Source organism: Scaptodrosophila lebanonensis, unplaced genomic scaffold, assembly GCF_003285725.1.
Source record: "Scaptodrosophila lebanonensis strain 11010-0011.00,11010-0021.00 unplaced genomic scaffold, SlebRS2 tig00000043-arrow-pilon, whole genome shotgun sequence".
Classification (NCBI taxonomy): domain Eukaryota; kingdom Metazoa; phylum Arthropoda; class Insecta; order Diptera; family Drosophilidae; genus Scaptodrosophila; species Scaptodrosophila lebanonensis.
Genome location: NW_022060545.1, coordinates 12794921 through 12815000, shown reverse-complemented (window position 1 = coordinate 12815000; position 20080 = coordinate 12794921). Strand labels below are relative to the sequence as shown.

The 20080-nt window shown below is 36.9% G+C and overlaps 1 protein-coding gene across 5 annotated transcripts in view; it reads right to left on the bottom strand.

The window, feature by feature from the left end:
- LOC115622952 (trichohyalin) overlaps window positions 1-20080 on the bottom strand; it is an 85063-nt gene that overhangs the window by 5101 nt on the left and 59882 nt on the right. For 3 of the 5 annotated variants that reach the window (XM_030517088.1, XM_030517087.1, XM_030517092.1), the window contains 2 exons: window positions 17067-17109; window positions 818-1007 (listed from right to left, as the gene is read on the bottom strand). In XM_030517088.1, coding sequence (XP_030372948.1) covers window positions 818-869 — 52 coding nt within the window. In that variant the 5' untranslated portion in view covers window positions 870-1007; window positions 17067-17109. The remainder of the gene's footprint in view (window positions 1-817; window positions 1008-17066; window positions 17110-20080) is intronic. The other 2 variants (XM_030517090.1, XM_030517089.1) reach the window with 1 other exon arrangement.

Genomic DNA, 20080 nt, shown 5'->3' with positions numbered 1-20080 from the left:
TTGGGTCTGTTATATATATGTATATATATTATATTATTATTGTTATATATATATATATTATTGATCAGCATGACTAGACAAGTCGATCTAATGCTTTCTGTCAATCTCGGAGACTATAAGAGACAGAGGCACCTAATTTTGGGGTTGGGGTTTTTTTTTTTTGCTGATACATCCCCTCGTTTCTTCACTAATGGAGATTTTCCGTAACTCCGTTCGTATAATCATCTATATCTCGGAGACTATAAGGCCTAGGGACACCAGCATGCCTTATATATACTCAGAAAAGGTGTATTTCACGATTTTTCTCCCTTCGCACTCTCCCCCGCTATTAGTGATTTTCCATAACTCCCATAATTCTAGGAATTGTTGACTCAAATTTTTTCCCTCAGTTAGTTAATCCGTTTCAAAAATGTTATTTGTAACATTATACAAGTTACTATTTTTTTAAATTTTATTAATTTTTTAAAAGGTTTGTATAATTGTTCTAAACATATGTATGCACTTGTTTTTGTTTCGTTTGAAGTCTGCAGCAACCCTTTGTATTTCTGTATCTTAATATTTAAGTGATATAATCTTGAAATTTTGCTAGCAAATACCCAAATCCGAACAAGTGTAATTTATTTGCTTACTTACGGCTACCATAGGTCCTATAAGTGTTCGTATTCAGGAGTGTTTTTAGTTGTTTGTTTGTTTGTTTCGGTTTGTTTTCGGTGGCGCAACAAAGTTTTTACTTTTAATTTATGGTGCGAAAAATTTTATAAACGTTTGAATAAAACTGTATGTAAAATGCGGCGTATACGCAATGTACGTTACTTACCTAAAACTAAGATAAATACTGAAGAACAAAGCATTCTGCTGTTGCAATTCATATTGACTGCTTGGGGACTCCTTCTATATCGTCCGAATATTGGCTGCTTTTGTCGATGGCACTGCTTTTCCAAAGTTTTTGCGGTCTCTGTCTCTTCTTTTCGCACTTCTCGATCAATTTTTACATAGCTGTTGATGCGCTGTCAAACGGGGAGATGGAGAAAAAATGACACACGCATTTATTATACGAGTATTGTAAATCTTTCGTCGTTTGCTTATCTAATTTTTGCAAATGTTTATTTTATGCAAATCCCCAATACTAGCCGAGCGACTAACAAGTGTTTCCGTTGATGGATGAGTGCTGACCGGCGATTTGCTTGAGGCATGATGTAGTGTAGACGCCTACGCTGCACGTCGTGTGCAAGACAAATTGAGCAAACGAAACGAAAAATTCTTAAAGAGATTTGTATTATTTATTAGTGTTCATTCATAAACAATTTTGATGCCTCCACTGACCAAATCCAAATCAACCAACAACCGGTCGGGCCGGCCGCTTCCCTCCATCAATGCGTCAGATGCCGACCAACACTCGAGCTTGTCTGTCAGCGCTCATGGCTCATTGAAAGTGCGAGTATGTGTGTGTGTGTGAGTGTGTGTGTGTGTATTCTGCTTGTTTCCAATTAACACTCCCATAATTTTAACTGCTGTGCTAGGCAGCAGGTACATTTTGCTTGGCTGTCTGCCATTGCAGTCTACACAATTCCCAATTTGTTAACTCGCTGACAACGCTCTTGTTATTATTGTGGTTGCCGCTGCTGTAGTTGTTGTTGCTATTCTTGTTGTTGTGTTAATTACTTTACCGGCCGCCTAGTGACCCACTTTGAATGCAGCAGCAGCAGAGTTAAATGTTCCATTGAGTGGGCTTTGTTATTATAACTAATTGCAGTCAAAGTTTAACTAAGTGCGTGCAGCTCATTAAATTTTAAATAGCTTGTGCTAAAATGTTGAGCCAGTCGCATTAAATTGTACTTTAAATCCTTGCCTTGCCTCCCTCTCAACAAGTAACTGAATTCCCTACTGATTAATTGCTGAAGTACAGAAGCGAGAATGGCAGCGAATTGTATTGCATACTTTTCGGCTGCAGGAAAACTGAAGCGGGTCAAGGGGTCACTGGAACTTGATAAAATTGTATTTGGAGCTTCGATGCAAATGGTGCGGAAAGTCGCAGACGAAAAATGTATAGTTTAACTTTATTTTAAATCTTTGCAATCTTTTTAATAGCTTAAAACAGATATTCAGATTCCTAAGCCATCAATACACAGACTTTCGACTTGTTTGGTTTTATTGTGAAACAATATTCAACATTTCTATGACAATTGCTAGACCATGGTGTTGCGATTTAGTGTTTAGTGCGATAGTGTTATGTGTGTTGCAAACAAAAAGCAAGTATGTTCAAATAGAAATGTTTAACTTTAAACTTAAGTAAATACCAGATGTGTATTGGATTGAAATATTTGAATGATTAAGTACCAGACTGAGTCAATCATGATCTATCGCGAGTGCTCCGCTTTGGAGTTGATTCTTATTTTGTTGAATATTTTTGCATTCAAAAACGTAATTCCCATTGTGTGGTCCCACAACCATGTTATATTGATTTCTTAAACAACTCTCGTCCATGGCCACGCGCTTATGTCATTTAATTGAGCCATTTGAGGCCCAGTCCGAGCCTCCGCCGACAGCGACAGCGACCGGCTACCTCTACATTGCCGCTGACAAGATCTGCCCAATCCCCAATAGAAAACACTGAGACGGACCAGCTGGGAGGGACGGACTGCCGCCTAGCGTCAGTTACACTGCTAATCATATGTAATTTTGTAAAATAATTCATACACATGAAAAACAAATTAAAAGCAAAACGACATAAAACGCAGGCCACAACGAAAAGTAAGAAGGCAGCGCCAACAAATCGAGCAACTCGCTTGACAGCTTTGGCAGACACAACGGCTATAGGCCCAGAAAACTCGTTGGCACGCCACGACTGGTAAAGCAGCGAATGGCGGTACTACGCGCCAACTACAACAAGCAATAACAATAGCAACAACAACAACAAGTAATAACTAAGACAACAACGACAAATTCCTCAGCGATGACGGCTTGCGGCAACTTAGACGCCAGTCTCAGTCGCAGACGCAGTCACAGCCGAAGCCACATCCCAAGCCACAATTTCAGCTCGACAGCCGCCACAGCTCGAAAGCGGCCCAACATGCTTGACATTCATTTGTACGCGTTGACAATTAGGCGCAAATAGACGACGCCACCACACACGCACAGTGGTTCCAAATCACCAACGTCTATGTCTCTATTATTCGATAAAAAAGTGGTCTCTGAACGTGTGAAATGCAAGCTGGATTGCAGCTAGATTAACAAATTTATACTCAAGTTCCGGTGGCTGTCAAAGTACCGTTTGTTATCTACTTTCTATCTGGGACTATTAAATGCAGAATTAGAAACTCAAATAAATGGCAATATACTTGTAAGTAAACCTTTACCATTGCTAATGGCCCTTTGACATTGGACTGGAAACAAATTGAAATTATCATTGAAATATCTACACGTATATATGTATATGTAAAGATATAATTTATCCTGCTAAAGCGATCCCTTAATAGTATCTTACGGGAGTTGAATTAATGCACTGTAAGAGCTAAAATGTAAAGCCAACTTTAGAGAGAAGTGTTGCATATAACTTTCTGAACCTTTGCGATACAGCAATGCTAATTTGTGTGGCTTTTCTTTGTTCACCAATCAAACACCAGGTTTGGGTTAGTGCTGATTGTAAAGCAAAGTAGTAGTAATACTTATCCAATTTCGTTTGAAAATGCAGTCCATATACACGGCTACTCCACATTTCATTTCGTAATTTGTGAATAGAACGAACTCCTCACTCACTAAATTAAATTTGGAAATCCGAGACAAATTCATTCCCAAAAATTTAACCAAAATAGGTAAATGTTTTAAAGGTAATTCTCCAAAGGATCCCATCAATATATACTTCATATTGAAGCAACTCATTTCATGGCATTCCTTTGGCGTGATTGACAATTTCGCACCACTGTGCTCTATTACAAAATGCTCTTGGCAATGCGCGCCTTTCCTTGAGTAATTGTTGAGACTGTCTATTTTGTTTGTCTATGATTGTGTTTCCTGCGTGTGTTTGTGTATCTGATATAAATATTCCTATGACTATTGTTGATTTAGTGACTGTAACTGTTGGCTGGCTAGCTGGCTTAGTACAACAGACCTTCAAGCTGCTTTGCATGCTGCCGACGTCGCGGCAATCACGTGGGCGCTGCGCAGAGACTGTGCACCCGCGCATTGCTCGTGCATTTTGTTTGACATTTGTTTGAGTAGCTAATAAAAAGGCATCAGTGCGCCACTTTACACCCACACAGCCACAGACACACACACACACACACAACCACACACTGATAAATATAGTATGCATAAAACTGTTGCTTGCCGCTTTGCTGCCACCATGTGTGGCAGTAGGCGGTGTTTGATTGATTTATGGCCCCTTCTCCCAAATGCATGCAGAGAGGGAGATATATGTATGTACATATATATAGAAATGACTCCGACAACGACATTCAAATGGCTTTGAAAATCTTCTAGACAAACTTGCCCTGTCAGCCCGACCTTGATCTTGAACTTGTGCGTCGTCGCGTCGGTTGCCGGTCGACTCTGTTTTATTACAGCATCGAAAAAGAGGAAATGTTGAAGAAAAACATAAAAAATAAATATGTGGAGCTGTGCAGCTGCAAAGATGAAACCCCATATTGTGGCAGGCAAATGGAATTTCAAACTCAACATCCAATTAAAATTCTCGATTCACAAATCCCACAGATTTCGAGGAAACATCAAATAACATAAAAATAAAAATGAGTTTAGTGGCAAAATGACAAAAACTCACACGAAACAAATCAATCAAAAATAAAAATAATAATGAACCAGAAGTGAGGATGGGCGAGGCTTAGGCCAGACACAGGTTATACTTAAAAAAGTTTGTCCAAAGCTAATATGCGTGTCTGTTTGTGTGTGTGTGTGTGTGTGCGTGCGCCATCCTCAGAGCTAAACAGCCTTGAATATTTAAAGATTAAGCTCCACACAGCAACAACAGCAATAACAACGTAACAACAACTTTGGGCAGGAAGAGAAGCATACGCGTAAATACTTTGGAAAAATATTAGAATTTACGTTATTAAGAATGACTTGAAATATGAGCGCAAAGCGTTTTGGCCGCATGATAAATGAGTTAAGATGTTGGTTTAAAAGGAAACCATGTATGTGTTTTGCTGGCGTCAAATTTTTCATTAAGTTGTTGGCAAATTTGCAAACTAGTTTATTAATATAAATACATATGTTGGTTGATTAATATGGGAGTGAAGGATGTGTGTTATGGATAGGGGATACCAATTTTTTATTTAGATTAATAAGAGATTCGTTGAAATTACACTAAACGTAAGAATAATTGGAAGCGCTTCATTATATGAAGGGGAGATATATAGGGCAGATCGAAAGTAAACAATTTCAACAAACAATTTTGAACAATTGTTTAAACGTCAGACTTATCAGACAACAGGGACCCATTGATTATTCATTGAAGAGGTTATAACAAATATAATTTCATATCAATACTTCGTCTCTAAAATTTGGTAGCTATTCTTAGAGAGATTCAAAGCGAAGCCATGAAATATGTTTATAAATTTTAACATAATTATTACATTAAGACAGTAAAATGGATTACAAATTTATTCAAAAGTGTATGATTGAGAGCGCGTATGTTTGGATGAGTGAGGCACTCAATCATGTCGTCTGAGGCACTCGCTGGAGACGCAGAGTTGAATGTACCGCATCTTTAGTTAACCCCTTCGGGGAGTTCAATGTGAACAGCTGCCTAACAAATTTGCTGTTCTGTGTACGAGTTTGTTTTGGCCAGTTCTTAATGCGCCACTCGAAACCGGCTACAGTAGTTATCTTTAGACAAACTAATTGCGACATAAATCTTTTAGCCCAAAAACTTTTTGTTGTCTCGTGTCGGCGCGTCTCTGCGATGTGGGAGCGTGCGTTCCAAGTTGTGAAGCACAAAGAGTCTAATCAATTAAAAGCGTTCGATAGCAAAAATATTCAACTCGTTTTTTGGCATAATTAAGATACAGCCACTAATTTGTGTGAGCGGAACAGAATAATGTTTAAGCAATAAACAACAAATATTAGCATAAAACAGCTGGGAGGGCACAGCATCAGCCAATTTTTGTAATTAATAACAGGAAGCCATTCTATGGTTTGAACTATTAAATAATGAAGTGAACACATATAACGATATTAATGAAAAGGTTAAAAAATTGAGAAGGCATGGAGAATGTGCAGACACCCTACTAACTCAGAACTTGTCAAAGAAAACGAATCCGAGGTCATTCCAAGGAATGAGGACGGCTATTTGCTAGGAAGAGTCTTGTGGCGTTGGAAAAGAGAAAGAAGCTGTATTGGACTAACAAGAATTATTATTCATGTTAAAGAATAAGAATGATGAAAACATAGCTATGACCGATCAAAGGATAATATTGTGTTAAAAGAGCATTTAATTTCCAATTAATAGCTAATTAGCTTACTTAAGGAGATATGAAGAAGAAAAAAAGTGGAAATCTTTAACCACCGAATAGGGTAATAGAGAAACCTTTTTATACACGTACGGATGCAGAGAGAGAAAAAGAGGGAGAGCCCGGGAGAGTTCTGTAAAGCGCAGCACAAAACCCAAGTCAGAACAGCAAATTGAAGATGACCTTAGAGGGCAGGGAAGTCTACATGGCCAATAATCAATTCCACAATTCTAAACTAAGAGAAACTATTTAACATAGAGATGGCGAATTAATTTATTTATGCATAGTTGCACACAAAATGTCAAACAAATCAACTCATTTCTATTAAAAAGAATAAACACCAGTTTGTGGCTTTTAATTAAACGAAAATGTGCTAAAAATACTGCAAAAAAATAAAAACAAAACCTAAAAAATGAACACGCACGAGTAACTACTTGTAAAAACAACTTTTAATGAAAAAATATTTTGCTACAACAAAAGTGGAACTGTTGTTATTATTGTTGTTGCTGTGCTGGCCGGCCGGCTGGTTGACCGCATCATCAACTCTAATTAATTTATGCGTAGCAACAAAATGCGCATTTCATTGATTTTATGCGCTGCAACAGCAATAACAATAGTCACAGCAGCTGATCAAACGAATTCAAAATCCAATGCCAATAGCAACTAAAACAAACCAAAAACAACAACAACTGCTCAAATGAATAGCAAATCGCGTGCTGACTTTATATTAAATTGTATCCCATAAATTGCAAGCAACATTGAAACTAAAAACTGTAAAATCGTGGCATAATTTATGCGCTCCATGGAGAAAGAGGAAATGGCGGGGTCGATGGAGTGAGTGCAACAATTTGTTGCCACTTGCTGCCTTCTTGTGGCAAGCCAATCACCTGGTTGAGCTCGTCTGTCTGCTAAAATGCCAGAACGTACACTTTTTGCATTTTTTACTGCAGTTCGCCTTCCCGTTGCCCTTTGCTACCAACTTACGCGCAACTTCTTGCTCCTTGCGTCGGTTGCACGCCTCGTCTCGTAGTCTGCGAAGCGCACAGAGCTCAGCAAATCCATCTGTCATGCAGTTTGTTGCTGCAATTTCAGATTTTTCTTCAGATTTTTGGCTAGCAAATGCTCTGCTCGAAAGAGCTTTCCAATTTCAATCTGATGCTTGTAACGCCGATGTCAAGACTCGTAGATTTCTTAGATTTACATTTTAAACCTAATTTTACCATTTTTACACAAATTATTCGAATAATCCCACAAAGGTATTTCCCAATCACAGCTAAAGCACAATTCTTATATCTGTGGACCTTCGAAATAAAACTAAAGACCTGAATGTTCATTTGAATAATACATATATAATATACATATCTCAGTATATATCAATTAATATAAATTAATGCAATATTTAGAGTATTTAATATAAAATGTCGATTCCTCACTCAATCGATCATTAGGAAAAACAACATTCGCAGAAAACTGGTCTCGACTTTTTTAATAAAAATAAATAAATTTGATACATTTATTTTTATTTTACTTATGAACTCTTTTCGAATATTTTTACCCGATGTTTTTATTTTATTTTTATTTATCATAATTGAAAGATATTTTCTAATAAATAGTAGGTGTTTTAGCAATTCCGATTTTGTGGTTTGAAAAGTTACCTTAAATTAGGCGAAATGATTTGGATACTTAAAATCGGACCATAATACATATATTAAAAGGATTGTAGGCAATTTGATTTGAAATTGTATTTTATGTGCTTTCCAAACCCTTTCCTAGGGTAATCAAAATTCTATCCCAAAAAAGACATTTATCTGATTTTTTTGTGCTTGCATCTCCCATTTTTTTCGCATCTGCACCTGCGTCTCTATTACCAATGCGTAGTAGTCTCATTGCTCCCAGCTCAGCTCGGTTTACGCCACCCGCATGAGCAACGCTAAGTCATGGATGAGGTTGCAGTTGGTGTCCTCGCACAGGTTTGGCTCCGCTTTTGCTGTGGCAGCCATTCCTGAGATGTCAACGATACGAATACGCGTTTTCATTGCAGACGGCTCCAAGGATTGACAGACATTCTGTTGGCTCTTTCATCGACGTTGTCTGCGCAAAAAGTGAAAGTCATTTTTTTGATGCGTCGGCATTGCTTTTCATTTTGTTGGAATCGTCGCTGCAAGTCCGTAACATGTGCAGGGAAACTTTTTACGAACTTGCAAGTCATTTTCCAGCGCTTTGATAGGCGGCTTTCATTGGGTGTTTCTTCGCTTGTTTAACTAAGACGTTCGTTTAAATGAATTTTTGTTTGTAATATCACTCATACGCCCTGTGAACGTCGTGGACAGAAAGAGTTGTGTGTGTGTTTGTGTTTTTAATTAAATATTTTCGCATTTAAACTTTTTGCATAGTTTAGTTCTGTTACTTTCAACTTTAGGTTGAGTTAATGGCTTTTGAACGAATGAATAGCAAAGTATTCAGAGTGCTTGGAATCCTTGAAGACACAAGCCACACAAGCATTAAAATGTTATTTTCAACTCACAATTTAAGTTTTAAATTGTGATTGAATACATAAATCGAAATTGTGACAGATCGATTGCTTGAGGCCCCAAGGAAGTCTATTATAATTTATAAATTCAATTGCAGCTTTTTAGAAATAAATGGCACATTTTTAACTTTGCAAATAATAAAAAACTTTACCTGAGAATGTTGTTTTTAACTAGCTGTGAGTTAATTGAACTAATTTTTATGTTCCCTGCTTATCAGACCAGTTGAACTCTTGTTGACCTAGACATGCATACCATATTTATCTTTGCTCCAGTCTTTGATGCTCCAACAAGTTAATTTCCATTATAAAATGAACTCAACTGTCAACAACTTAACTACCTTTTTGTTTTATTTCCAATCCAATTATCTTTAGCACCCAACAATCAATCATTTCCGTCTCATACAACTCTTGTTGCTCGCTTCGTACAATTTCTTCGTCTTGAGTCCTACCTCAAAAAAATGACATAATTTCATTATCAGCTGCAGTCGATCGCATTAAGCGTGACTTCAAATCGTCGCACGTACATTCAACAGGCAGCGGACTGATGCGATTGGAGGCTGTTTGCATTTCAAATTATGAGATCGCGCAGCAGCACCAACGACAAATACTAGAAAAAACTTGAATTATAATGCTGGGCGCAGGCGCCAGACGACAGTCCAACGTCAGCGTTATAAATGAGAGTTGACGAGCGACGTTGTCGGTAACGTCATCGGCACGCAAAACACTTGAACTACATAATGATCAAGTGATGTCATGTGCGAGTATTTTGAACAGAATTACACTGAGAAAGATAGTTATACAAGTACAAGGGGAAAAGCCCAAATGGTTCAGAATTTGAAGGTTACACAATATAAAGTTTAATTTGGAGAGCAGTTAAATATTATATGAATAGCATGCCAAGAAAGATTCTTATCTTTACTCTCACGATTTACTCCCCCAGATCTATAGAAATATTGATTTGGAGAGCAGTTAAATATTATATGAATAGCATGCCAAGAAGGATTCTTATCTTTACTCTCACGATTTACTCCCCCAGATCTATAGAAATCTTAAAGTAACTTTGCACTGACATGCCAGATAACTGAATTATATCTACATATATTGCTATACTTGTACATTAGCTTCGAAAGAATTTGTCCATCTGTAAAGCTGTCTACCACAATGCATATTGAGAATGTTCGTGGTAAATGGAGATCTTTCTGAAGAAATGCTGCCTCTTTCAGCTAGCTTTGGTATCAAAAGTATCGTACATATAGTAATTGAGATAATTTTAAACTGTGACAAAAAAAAAAAACTCTCTTAATATTTTAACAGGCGTATATAAAATTTACAAATTTAAATTCAAAATAATTTCGATAGAAAGCGTTAAAAGTCGAAATTTAAATTGGGATTTTAAACGGAATCGAAATGGAATATGGTGGTCAAATTGTTATTTTAATTAAATCAGCATTCGGGCTAATTACTTTACTATCCATATTATGGCTGTATTTAGCGAAGAGTGTTTATTTGAGGAGCTGTTCTTTTAAATTGATTAAAAATGAAATTAGAAAGAAGTTGCAGCATTTTTGAAATAGCGACGAAATAGACTTTCCAATAGTTCCTTTCGATTTGAGATTATTGTTCAGGTATAGTTTATTTCTGAGTGTACTGATCGCATATCTGACATACATACTTGTATATCGAAGCGCCCATACCTTGCCGCTGATGATGTAAATTCTGGCAGACGAGTTTCTCACCACATGAAATAGTTTCCACAAACACACACACACACACACACTCACACATACGCACACATTCATGCGCAGATTTTAGTTAGATATTTATTGGATTTCATTTTACGAGCCGTTTGTCGGTTTGTGTTCTTTGTGTTTTGTTTTTTATTCTCGCACTGACATTAAAATGTCACTTATATAATTTAATGTTTTATTTTGTGTGCGGGCCGGGCCGTCTATATTCCAGTTTCGTTTTATTTGCGTTTGTACAAATATTTTCTATTAATTATTTGAACTTTTTCGATCGCTAGTCGTTGCGACCGCCCACAGGTCCGAGGAGCTCAAGGTTGGGCCCACTGTTAAATTTATGACAAATATTTGTTCAAATTAACGCGTGCAAACAAATTTTCTCAGCTGTTGCTAAATAGTTAAATGCTGGCCATGCAACAAACAACAGCAGCAACAGAAACAACAACAACAACAACAACAACAACAACAACAACAACAACAACAACATTAGCAATGAAGCGGCCTTTACATTTTGGGAAATTGTTTAGCTGGGTCGCCTTTTGGTGCCAAGTGGAGCAGAAGTGTGTGTTCCATTGTGCGTGTGTTAGGCGGATGTGGATGAGGATAGGGGGTGGGGGCGGGGTTAGGTTATGTGCATTGGGCAGTTTATGTTTGTTTGTACTTTTGGCAGAAATTTCAGGCGCGTGTTGTGTGCGGCACTTGACACTTTTGACGCTGTCGCATGTGGCGGCGTGTGGCATGCCGGCAATTTTCTCAGCCGCCCACAAATCTATTTTTCTACCCCCTCCCCACACACACACACATACACCCATACACCAGAGACGAGCATCATCAAGGCACGCATTTATGTACTTAGTCCTGGACATTGCCCACTTCCTCTTTTTACCACCATTTACCACTCAACAACAGCAACAAGAACTTTTCGCAGAATGCATGGCTGATTTCCTGTATGCTTTGTTCTCATTGTTTTTTGCCACTACTGCCATTTTGTTGTTGTTGTTGCTTACTGGCTTGTGTTGTGTTCGTGTCAACGATAAATCAAAAGTTTTATCTTTGCTGTGTATTTGTGTGTGCGTGCGTTCAGGCAGCCCCAAAAAAATGATGCCAACAGAATGGCACTACAAACAAGGTACAGTGGCTAAGATTGCCTCTTATTGCAAAATTATATGCTAAATATATGTATATATGTGTTGATAAATATATGTATATATGTGTCGTATCAGTCGTCTGATTATAAGTTATAAGTAATTGTTTATAAGTTTTCATAATATTGTTGTTAAGGTATATTTTTTATTCTCTCTTTTATGAAGGCGGGAAGACAGGTTTTTAACTAATACTAGAAATTTTATTTCAATTCCATAAACTTGGCAACCTAACTACCTATCCCTCCCAGTCTAAAATCTATTCACAAGTTAAATCACATCATCACTTAGATTGGCTTTAAAGATTATTGCATAACTAAACAACACATTTTGTTAAATGTGTTTTCTTTATGTTTGATTTTTCTTTCGTTACTGGGTTGCCTAAGAATGCTTAGATCATGTCCAAACAAACTCTTTTTTAGAAAGGAAATAGATTTTGTTTGCTGAACATTCTAAAAAATGCAGATGTTCTAATTGAAATAATGAAAAACAGAGTACAATATTCAGATGAAAGCAATAATGTCAAACATTAAAATTGTTCCAACATTTTCTTTGAATTTTTGCCCACTGTGCCGGCTCCTGCATGGTAAGTCCATGGAACATACGAAATCATTTTCAGGCTTATGTTTGCCTTGTTTGCGCGTGTCAAGCAACAGCAGCAGGAACAACAACAATAATATCGGCAAAAAAGAAAGAAAATAAAGAAGAGAGAACAACAAGAAATAATAATAACATGCAGACTGATTTTCATGCTTTTCATCTTAAAATAATCGAGAGATAGGGGATGCATCCAAAATTTTCAATGGAAATTGTTGCTCTCTTTTCTGACAGCATTTAAAATTACATAATGGCATTTTCTTTGTTGCCATAATTACTTATGTTTGGCAAATTTTCATGAAAGGAAAACAATGTTGCGTATACGCAATGTGGCGAATGAGCGTGGGTGTGTGTGTGTGTGTGTGTGTGTGTGTGTGTGTGTGTGTGTGTGTGGAGCTTGGTAGCTGTCTGAGGCCTTAAATGAGGCTGATCGTCTGACAATATGGAATTGATATGGCTTTGCATCTGTTCAATAATGAAACAGATACAACAACAGCAGCAACAACAACTACAATAACTACAAAACTGCAATGCAAATAGGAAGCGAAATGCTTACTAAAATATTGAAATCCGCATGCAGACCCAGACAGAGATACAAACAAAACCAACATTTTTCATTTTGCATTTCAATTTGAATAGTTTTTTTTGTATCCGTGCAGCATTGCCGTCGCATTGTGTTTGCTTGTGATGCATAAAAATGATTTCCGCTTAAACTAACTGTAATTTATAGTCACCATTTTGCATGCGACGCCATTTTGTACGGCTCAATGCGATCCCAGTCGCATCATTGCCTCAATACCCAATTGCTCCGTCGCCCTCGCTAGTCCCCACTCGCCTTTGTTGACTTTACGGATTGTGTGTGCGCTGTTTGTGCAACGTCTGCGCAATCATGCGTTCTATGAACCATGCAGCAGACTGTGTGTGCGTGGCCGTGTGTGCACGCGTGTGTGTGTGTGTGCACGCGTGTGTGTGTGTGTGTCACGTGGGCGTTTGCTCTGCTGTTAATGCCTGAAATTATAGCTCCAACAGCTATATATTTGCTTCGCCAATTTTGGTGCAGCAGATGACACTTCAAATTGATTAATATCGGGTTTCAATCGTGCCTTCCTGACAACCCCGATCGGATCCGCAGCAACTGCAACATATTTGGCAGTTTCCAATATATATTTAAATTTTTCCCCACCAACCAACCATCAACTGCCTGCCAATCAAGTGAAATGCCAAGGTTAGGTCTCTTAAATGCCGCATCATTTGATACGCTCTTAAGTGAACACACTAACATATTCAGAGATCAAATTAAATCAAAATCAATATCGAAATGTCAAAATTAAAACAGCCGCTTCCACTTCCAAAGTGTCTGTCCAATGTGGTTGTGACCGAATTTGGTCACTCGGACTGTGGACAGACTGTGGCGACAGCGAGCATGCAAATTTTATTCGCGCTGACTAAGAATTGCCATGTGGAGCGTAAATTTGAAATGCTAGAAACAAATCAACACACACTCTTAGGTACATACATATACATATATTAACCGCAGGCAAGACAACAATTCATTCTACTACGAAGAGCGCCGAAAGGAGCATTAGCAGCACTTAGTCAACAAATGATGGCCAAATAGAGGGTGATTCATTAATTCTTAATTCGATTATTTTACAACAAAATTAATGTTATCTAGAATTATAAATAGATTTATTACAATTTCTGAAACAAAGTCTTTTTCCCAAGCCAAACATATACTCGTATATAATCAAAGTTAAAAACAAGGTAAATACTGATTTCAAATCTCTCAGGTTTTGTGTAGAGATTTGATTAAAAGTACTAACAGAGGTATTTTGCCAAATACAATTTCGATTTTTCGAGAGCTCTGAATAATCATTACAAACATTTCTAACATTTAGAAACTTACACAATCCCAATAAACATTTTTTCAAACTCCCTCTTATATATAAAGTTAAACAACATTTTAAAAATTGGTTTATCAATTACTTACTATTATTCACAATATAGATTTTTTTTTATTAAAATCATCAAGTCCTGCTAAAAATATAAACCATATAATAATAATTGTAATTCTTTACAAACTTTTAAAACAAATTATTAACAAATGGGACAGAGTTTTTAAATTCTATAATCAATACAACCGCTACAGAAACACTTCAATTTTCAACTTCCCCTTCGAATTATGAATGAGCGCATTTTGACGGTCGCGGAATAGTTGCTTCCAGCTACACGTAACTGTGCACTCTGATTTCTAATCTAAATGCCGTCTTCAATCACTTTAAGTCGTAAATTAAAAAAAAACGTAAAATTTGAACACTTTAAGAAAAATCACCCGTTCATTTTTTGTAAAATTCATCTGATTTATGATTGGCATTGCAATTATGAGCAACAAATTACAATGCAAGTGCCTGCACACACGGCAAAAACAAAAAATTAGCTCTACGATCAACTGCTGGGTCAACAATAATAATAATGTATGCATATTATTTATCAACACTGGCGCTTTTTTATTTGCTTTTGGGCTATCTAGCTCGGCATTATTTATTGTACTCGAAAGTCGGCGCGTTTGGGTTTAACGCGCTCGCAAAAGTTGTGTAAATGTTTTAAAGCTCAACATTTGTATGCAGATCTTGCTGTTGCTATTGTTGTTGTTGTATGTTAAACAAATTGTTGCATTATGCACTAAAGTTGTTAATTTCAAGTAACATAAAATAAATATTACGCATACGCATAGCTGTACAATGACAAATGCAATTGCAGTAGAAAAAAAGTCGGTATGGAATTTTTTTTAGATTGTGCTAAAAAAGGTTTTTCTTTTTAAATGTTGCTGCCGTTATCGTTGGGTGGAAAAAATATGTGCAGATGTATAAAAACCAACAACTTCATTTACACAGTAAACCGTGTACATTCACATTGGTAAGTTGGGATGGGACCGACTGGCAAATACCCTTCAATCACAACAGCACTTCTTGACTAATATGTTTAAAAAGGTATTTATTCTGTGATCGGAGAGGAGAAGCCGCATTTTTAAGAGTTCTTATACCTATACACACTTATCGACCTTAGAGTCTTAAGCTTATATGCTTAGAGGAGATATCGACTAAATCACCTAAGTCTAGTCTAGAATTGAAATGCTAGAACCATTTGACAGAGGACGAAGAGGGAGTGCAGCAATAAAAAGCTCGTCTGAATATGAAAGCTCTGTGTGCAAAGTGACAGCAAGAGTGCATTGATCTTGAAGAGAGAGAGAGAGAGACAGAGAGAGATCATAACATAAAGATAACATAATCGCTAGCACAACCAAAACAAGCATACATAAGCCAGAAGGCATTTACATTTAATTACATGTAAACTCTTCTATTTTCTTCTGCTCCATAACAGACACTCTTTTATATTCTTCTTGATTAAAAGTGTTGTTGTAGTTTCGTACAAGATAGGAAAAATGCGGAATATGACATGACATCTTGATTATTAAAAGTTGCCCAGAATATTTAATTAAGCTATTGATCTACTCAGTCGGCTAATGCTGGATATAAATATGCATAAGAGAGTTTTTAAACACCTTTATAATTTAACCTGCATTTAAAAATATTGTCTTTTGTTGTACATTTATTTGTTTGTAGCCTATTGCTAACGAAGCTTGACTTGAAGGTTGTTGCAAAGAAGTCATAAAATGTTGCAAACAAGCGGAACTTACGAGAATCTGCATAGCAAGTTCTCTCCAAAGAACGGTGCCAGCTCTCCAGATTCGTTTCATAGGGAGTCTGGTGTGCACCTTATGCTGTGCATTGTGGTTACTACTACGTATACGTATTACCCTTTTTTATTTCCGTACAGGCCATAGTGCATGCGATAGTGCGAAAATATAAACATAAATATAGTTATATAGTTGTTGGTCGCTTGCCGCTTGCCGGGAAAGCGCAAATATCGCAACAGTGAGTAAAATTTATGCATTCCAAAGGAGGGAAGGAGAGAAATGGCCAAAGTTAGCGACGCTGACTTTTATGCCAGTAAATATAAATAAAGTGTAAATAGAAGGCGTTTGTGTGTGTTTATATGTGTATGTATATGTTTGCGGTAGATTGCGCAAAATGTGCGGCAAATATTGACTGGGAAACCAAAACGACAAACCGAATACCCACTAAACTAATGTCGCGTAGGTGGTAGGGTTCCTGCTGTTGTTGTTGTTGCTATTTGTGGCGACTGTTGTGGTCATGTGGCTTTCAAATTGCATTAGCAAAATGAACCGACTCATGCGACTCAAATGTTTAATGCAACAATTCATATTTGAATTATGCTCCGCTATAACAATTGTTGTTGTTTTTTTCATATTTTTTGTGCTGCATTTAATGGAAAATTGCATGACTTTTCGTTTACAATTACATCAAAAATGTATGCACATGTTTTTTTCTGCTGCACTGCATTAATAAATGTAATTAGTTTAATGGCTAATAAAAAATTAACATGTTTTAAATGGTTAGTTGCTGTCACGCCCACAAAAGGTGCAGAGCGGCAAGACGAAAAAGAAGCAAATGCACAAGTTTTTCTTAAATATATTATTTTAAAGTTAATTCTCTATGGAAAAACTTACTTTAATTGCATTTGCGTTTCGACAAAAAGCGATGGGAGTGCAGCTGCAAAGAAGGGATAAATAAATTAATGAATAATAACAATTTGCATAGTGACTTTTTCGGTGTATAGTATTCCAATTCTAATTATAGTAATAAAATAAATACAAATACGATACTGGAACGAAAAGAAAGTTAAGAATGCTGATCTCCATAGTTCTTACTATTAACAGGGTAGGGAAAGGTGCTTCAAGCTTACCATCTACATATAAGTAGATAACTTATTCTCTTTCATGAAATACATTTATATACTTCAAAAAAATTTTATATTTCTTTTCTCTGTAGATATTGCTCTTTGAGAAATGTGGCACATTAAACTTGTTCTAAAGTTCATTAATTCATTAATCACTGCTCATACTTTAATATGCAGGCATTTCAATTTGATGCAACCTGCGTCCAAAGTCCATTTATTGCACAATAACGATATGCAAGCAATCGAAATGCAGACATGAAATGAAAAAGTCAACAAAAAGCATTCTGACACATCGAAGACGGCAGACGAGGCGCTAGAGACCAATAACCAAATGCAAGCTTTCAATTTATCAAATCGCAGGCGTCAACGAAATGTGGCCCAAACATTACAATAGCCACAACAACAACAACAATGTGATGTCGGTACAAAGTACAGGCCATATATACTTGTACAAACAATATGTGTATATATACTCGTATGTCTGTAGACGATACAGGCCAGGATGGCACGCGAAATTGCAACCACAGCCCCACTCGAAAATGTCATTGCGCTTGACGGGAACATGGCCCGTCCTCCTTTCCCCCCTCCCCCTCGCCAGTGCTCAACGGTCTTATAATTTGCTTGCTAAGGCAGCACATTTTGCAGAGCTTGTTGTTGTTGATGCCGTTTATTTGTTTGTTTTAGCAACTGGTACTACACGCCTTCATCCTCCCCTCTGTGCCTTCTGTGTCTTCGCATTGCTTTTTTTGTCGTTTGCGAATTTGCGTTTATTTTGTTTACATGTGCAACTGTTTTATTTTGTCTGTGTGAGGGGGGTGGAGGGGGGCTGTGTTGGGGAAATGCTGAGAAGTTGCAAATTCTGTGTTATTCTTGCTGCCTTCTGTCCATGCAAGTAAAATGCGTAATTATGCTGTTTTTAGCACAATTTTTGCATTTCATTTGAATTTTCCTCTTCACGTTTGCTTATCCTTTGTAGTGTGTATGTGGCTGGCTGTGTATGTGTATGTGTGTGTGTGTGTGTGAGTGAGTTTTTCTTTGCCTTGCTTTGTGGAAAAATCATAGCGTTGACAGCCTGTTGAAAATGGAAGCACAAATCGCTTTTCAATTCCGCATAAATTTCCTGCCCGAGTCACAATCATTTGAATTTTAATCGAAAGTACAGAGGAAATCAATGGCGTTGACGAGGACGAGATATTGTGCGACTACTTTTTAAAGCCTCCGTCACAAATTTAATTAATAAATGTGTGCCATACCTCAACATCATAGCTCCCTTCACTGTGCTTTCAAATTGAGTTTTAATTGCCATTTGCATATGAAAAAGCTATTCATTCGCATTCTGAATCGCTGAATTATTAAATTGTATTTGACGTGAATTTGTGGGCATTGCCCACGAAAATAAATTTCAATTTGTGTCGAAATAAATTGTAGCAATTGAAACTAATAAAGCAGTCCGAAATTATTTCAAAAAGAACTGCTCACTCTTTTGTTTCCTTCGTCTTTTTGTGCTCCGAGGGCGCTTGTACCTGCTAGTTAGACTAAACATCTATTATGTGGGCGTGGCAGATGGGTGCCGCTTAAATGTCGCGCATAATCTTGGCTAACAAGAAAATGGAGTTAGACAACAGAGCTCCATCATTACTTTATATTTGCCAGCAGTGTTGCGAATTAGCTTTTTTCCCGCTGCTTCTGGAGTTTTTGCCGATTGCGGATCTTTGGAAAAGTTATTGAAAATATATTCTGGTTTTTTGCAGACTAGTACCAGTACCAGTACTGAGCAATTCACTGCACTATAATAAGTATATAGGGATTAACATTAATTGATATCCGAAATTTACATATCTATACACAAAGTTCTGTTTTTATACGTTGGATTGGTTCCAGAAAAAGTCGTGTAAAAAATACATTGATCATATGTTATTTTGAATCGTGCTAAACGGAATAAAGTCGTGCAACCATATATACAATTTTAAATGTGCGAACCGTGTAAAAACAGAATTAGATGTATATCTATTGTTTTATTTAAAAGCTCTCCCTTCTCTGGAAGAGAGCATTTTAGAGCCCGAACCGAAAGCAGATAACTTGTAACAGACCATACTCTCATGAATCAGTAAACATAAGCTTTTTTGTTTTTAAACATAATGGTTCTAAATTGATAAGCATGGAACACTTATAATGTATACTTTATATTTAAAATTGTCTTGGCAACATTTTATGAATTTAAAACACAATATTTGGTTGTTAGTTGAATTGTAATTTCGCATTTCTACAATTGACCTAAGAAGCTACAAGTGAAGACCAAGTAGACCTCAGTAGTTCTTTTTAAAGACTCGGTTAATCGAACATGCTAAAGAAAAGTTTTAATAAAAAATCAAACCATATTCATATTAGTCTATTTAACAAGCAAAGTTTATTCCCATGTATTTAAGTTTTCTTTCGGTACTCTATTCGAGTTGCCGAATGTATTCAATGGTTGATTTAGGTTCTCACAGGTTCATCTTAGAAACCTTAATCACCTGCAGGAATACCACTTCTAATTGAAAGAAACAGCTTCACAGCTGATGCACAGGCAGTATCGGTTTATTCCCATGTATTTAAGTTTTCTTTCGGTACTCTATTTGAGTTGCCGAATGTATTCAATGGTTGATTTAGATTCTAACAGGTTCATCTTAGAAACCTCAACCATTGCAGGAATACCACTTCTAATTGAAAGAAACAGCTTCACAGCTGATGCAAAGGCAGTATCGGTGGCAAAAGTACTCAGTTATCGAGAAATAGGAAATAAAA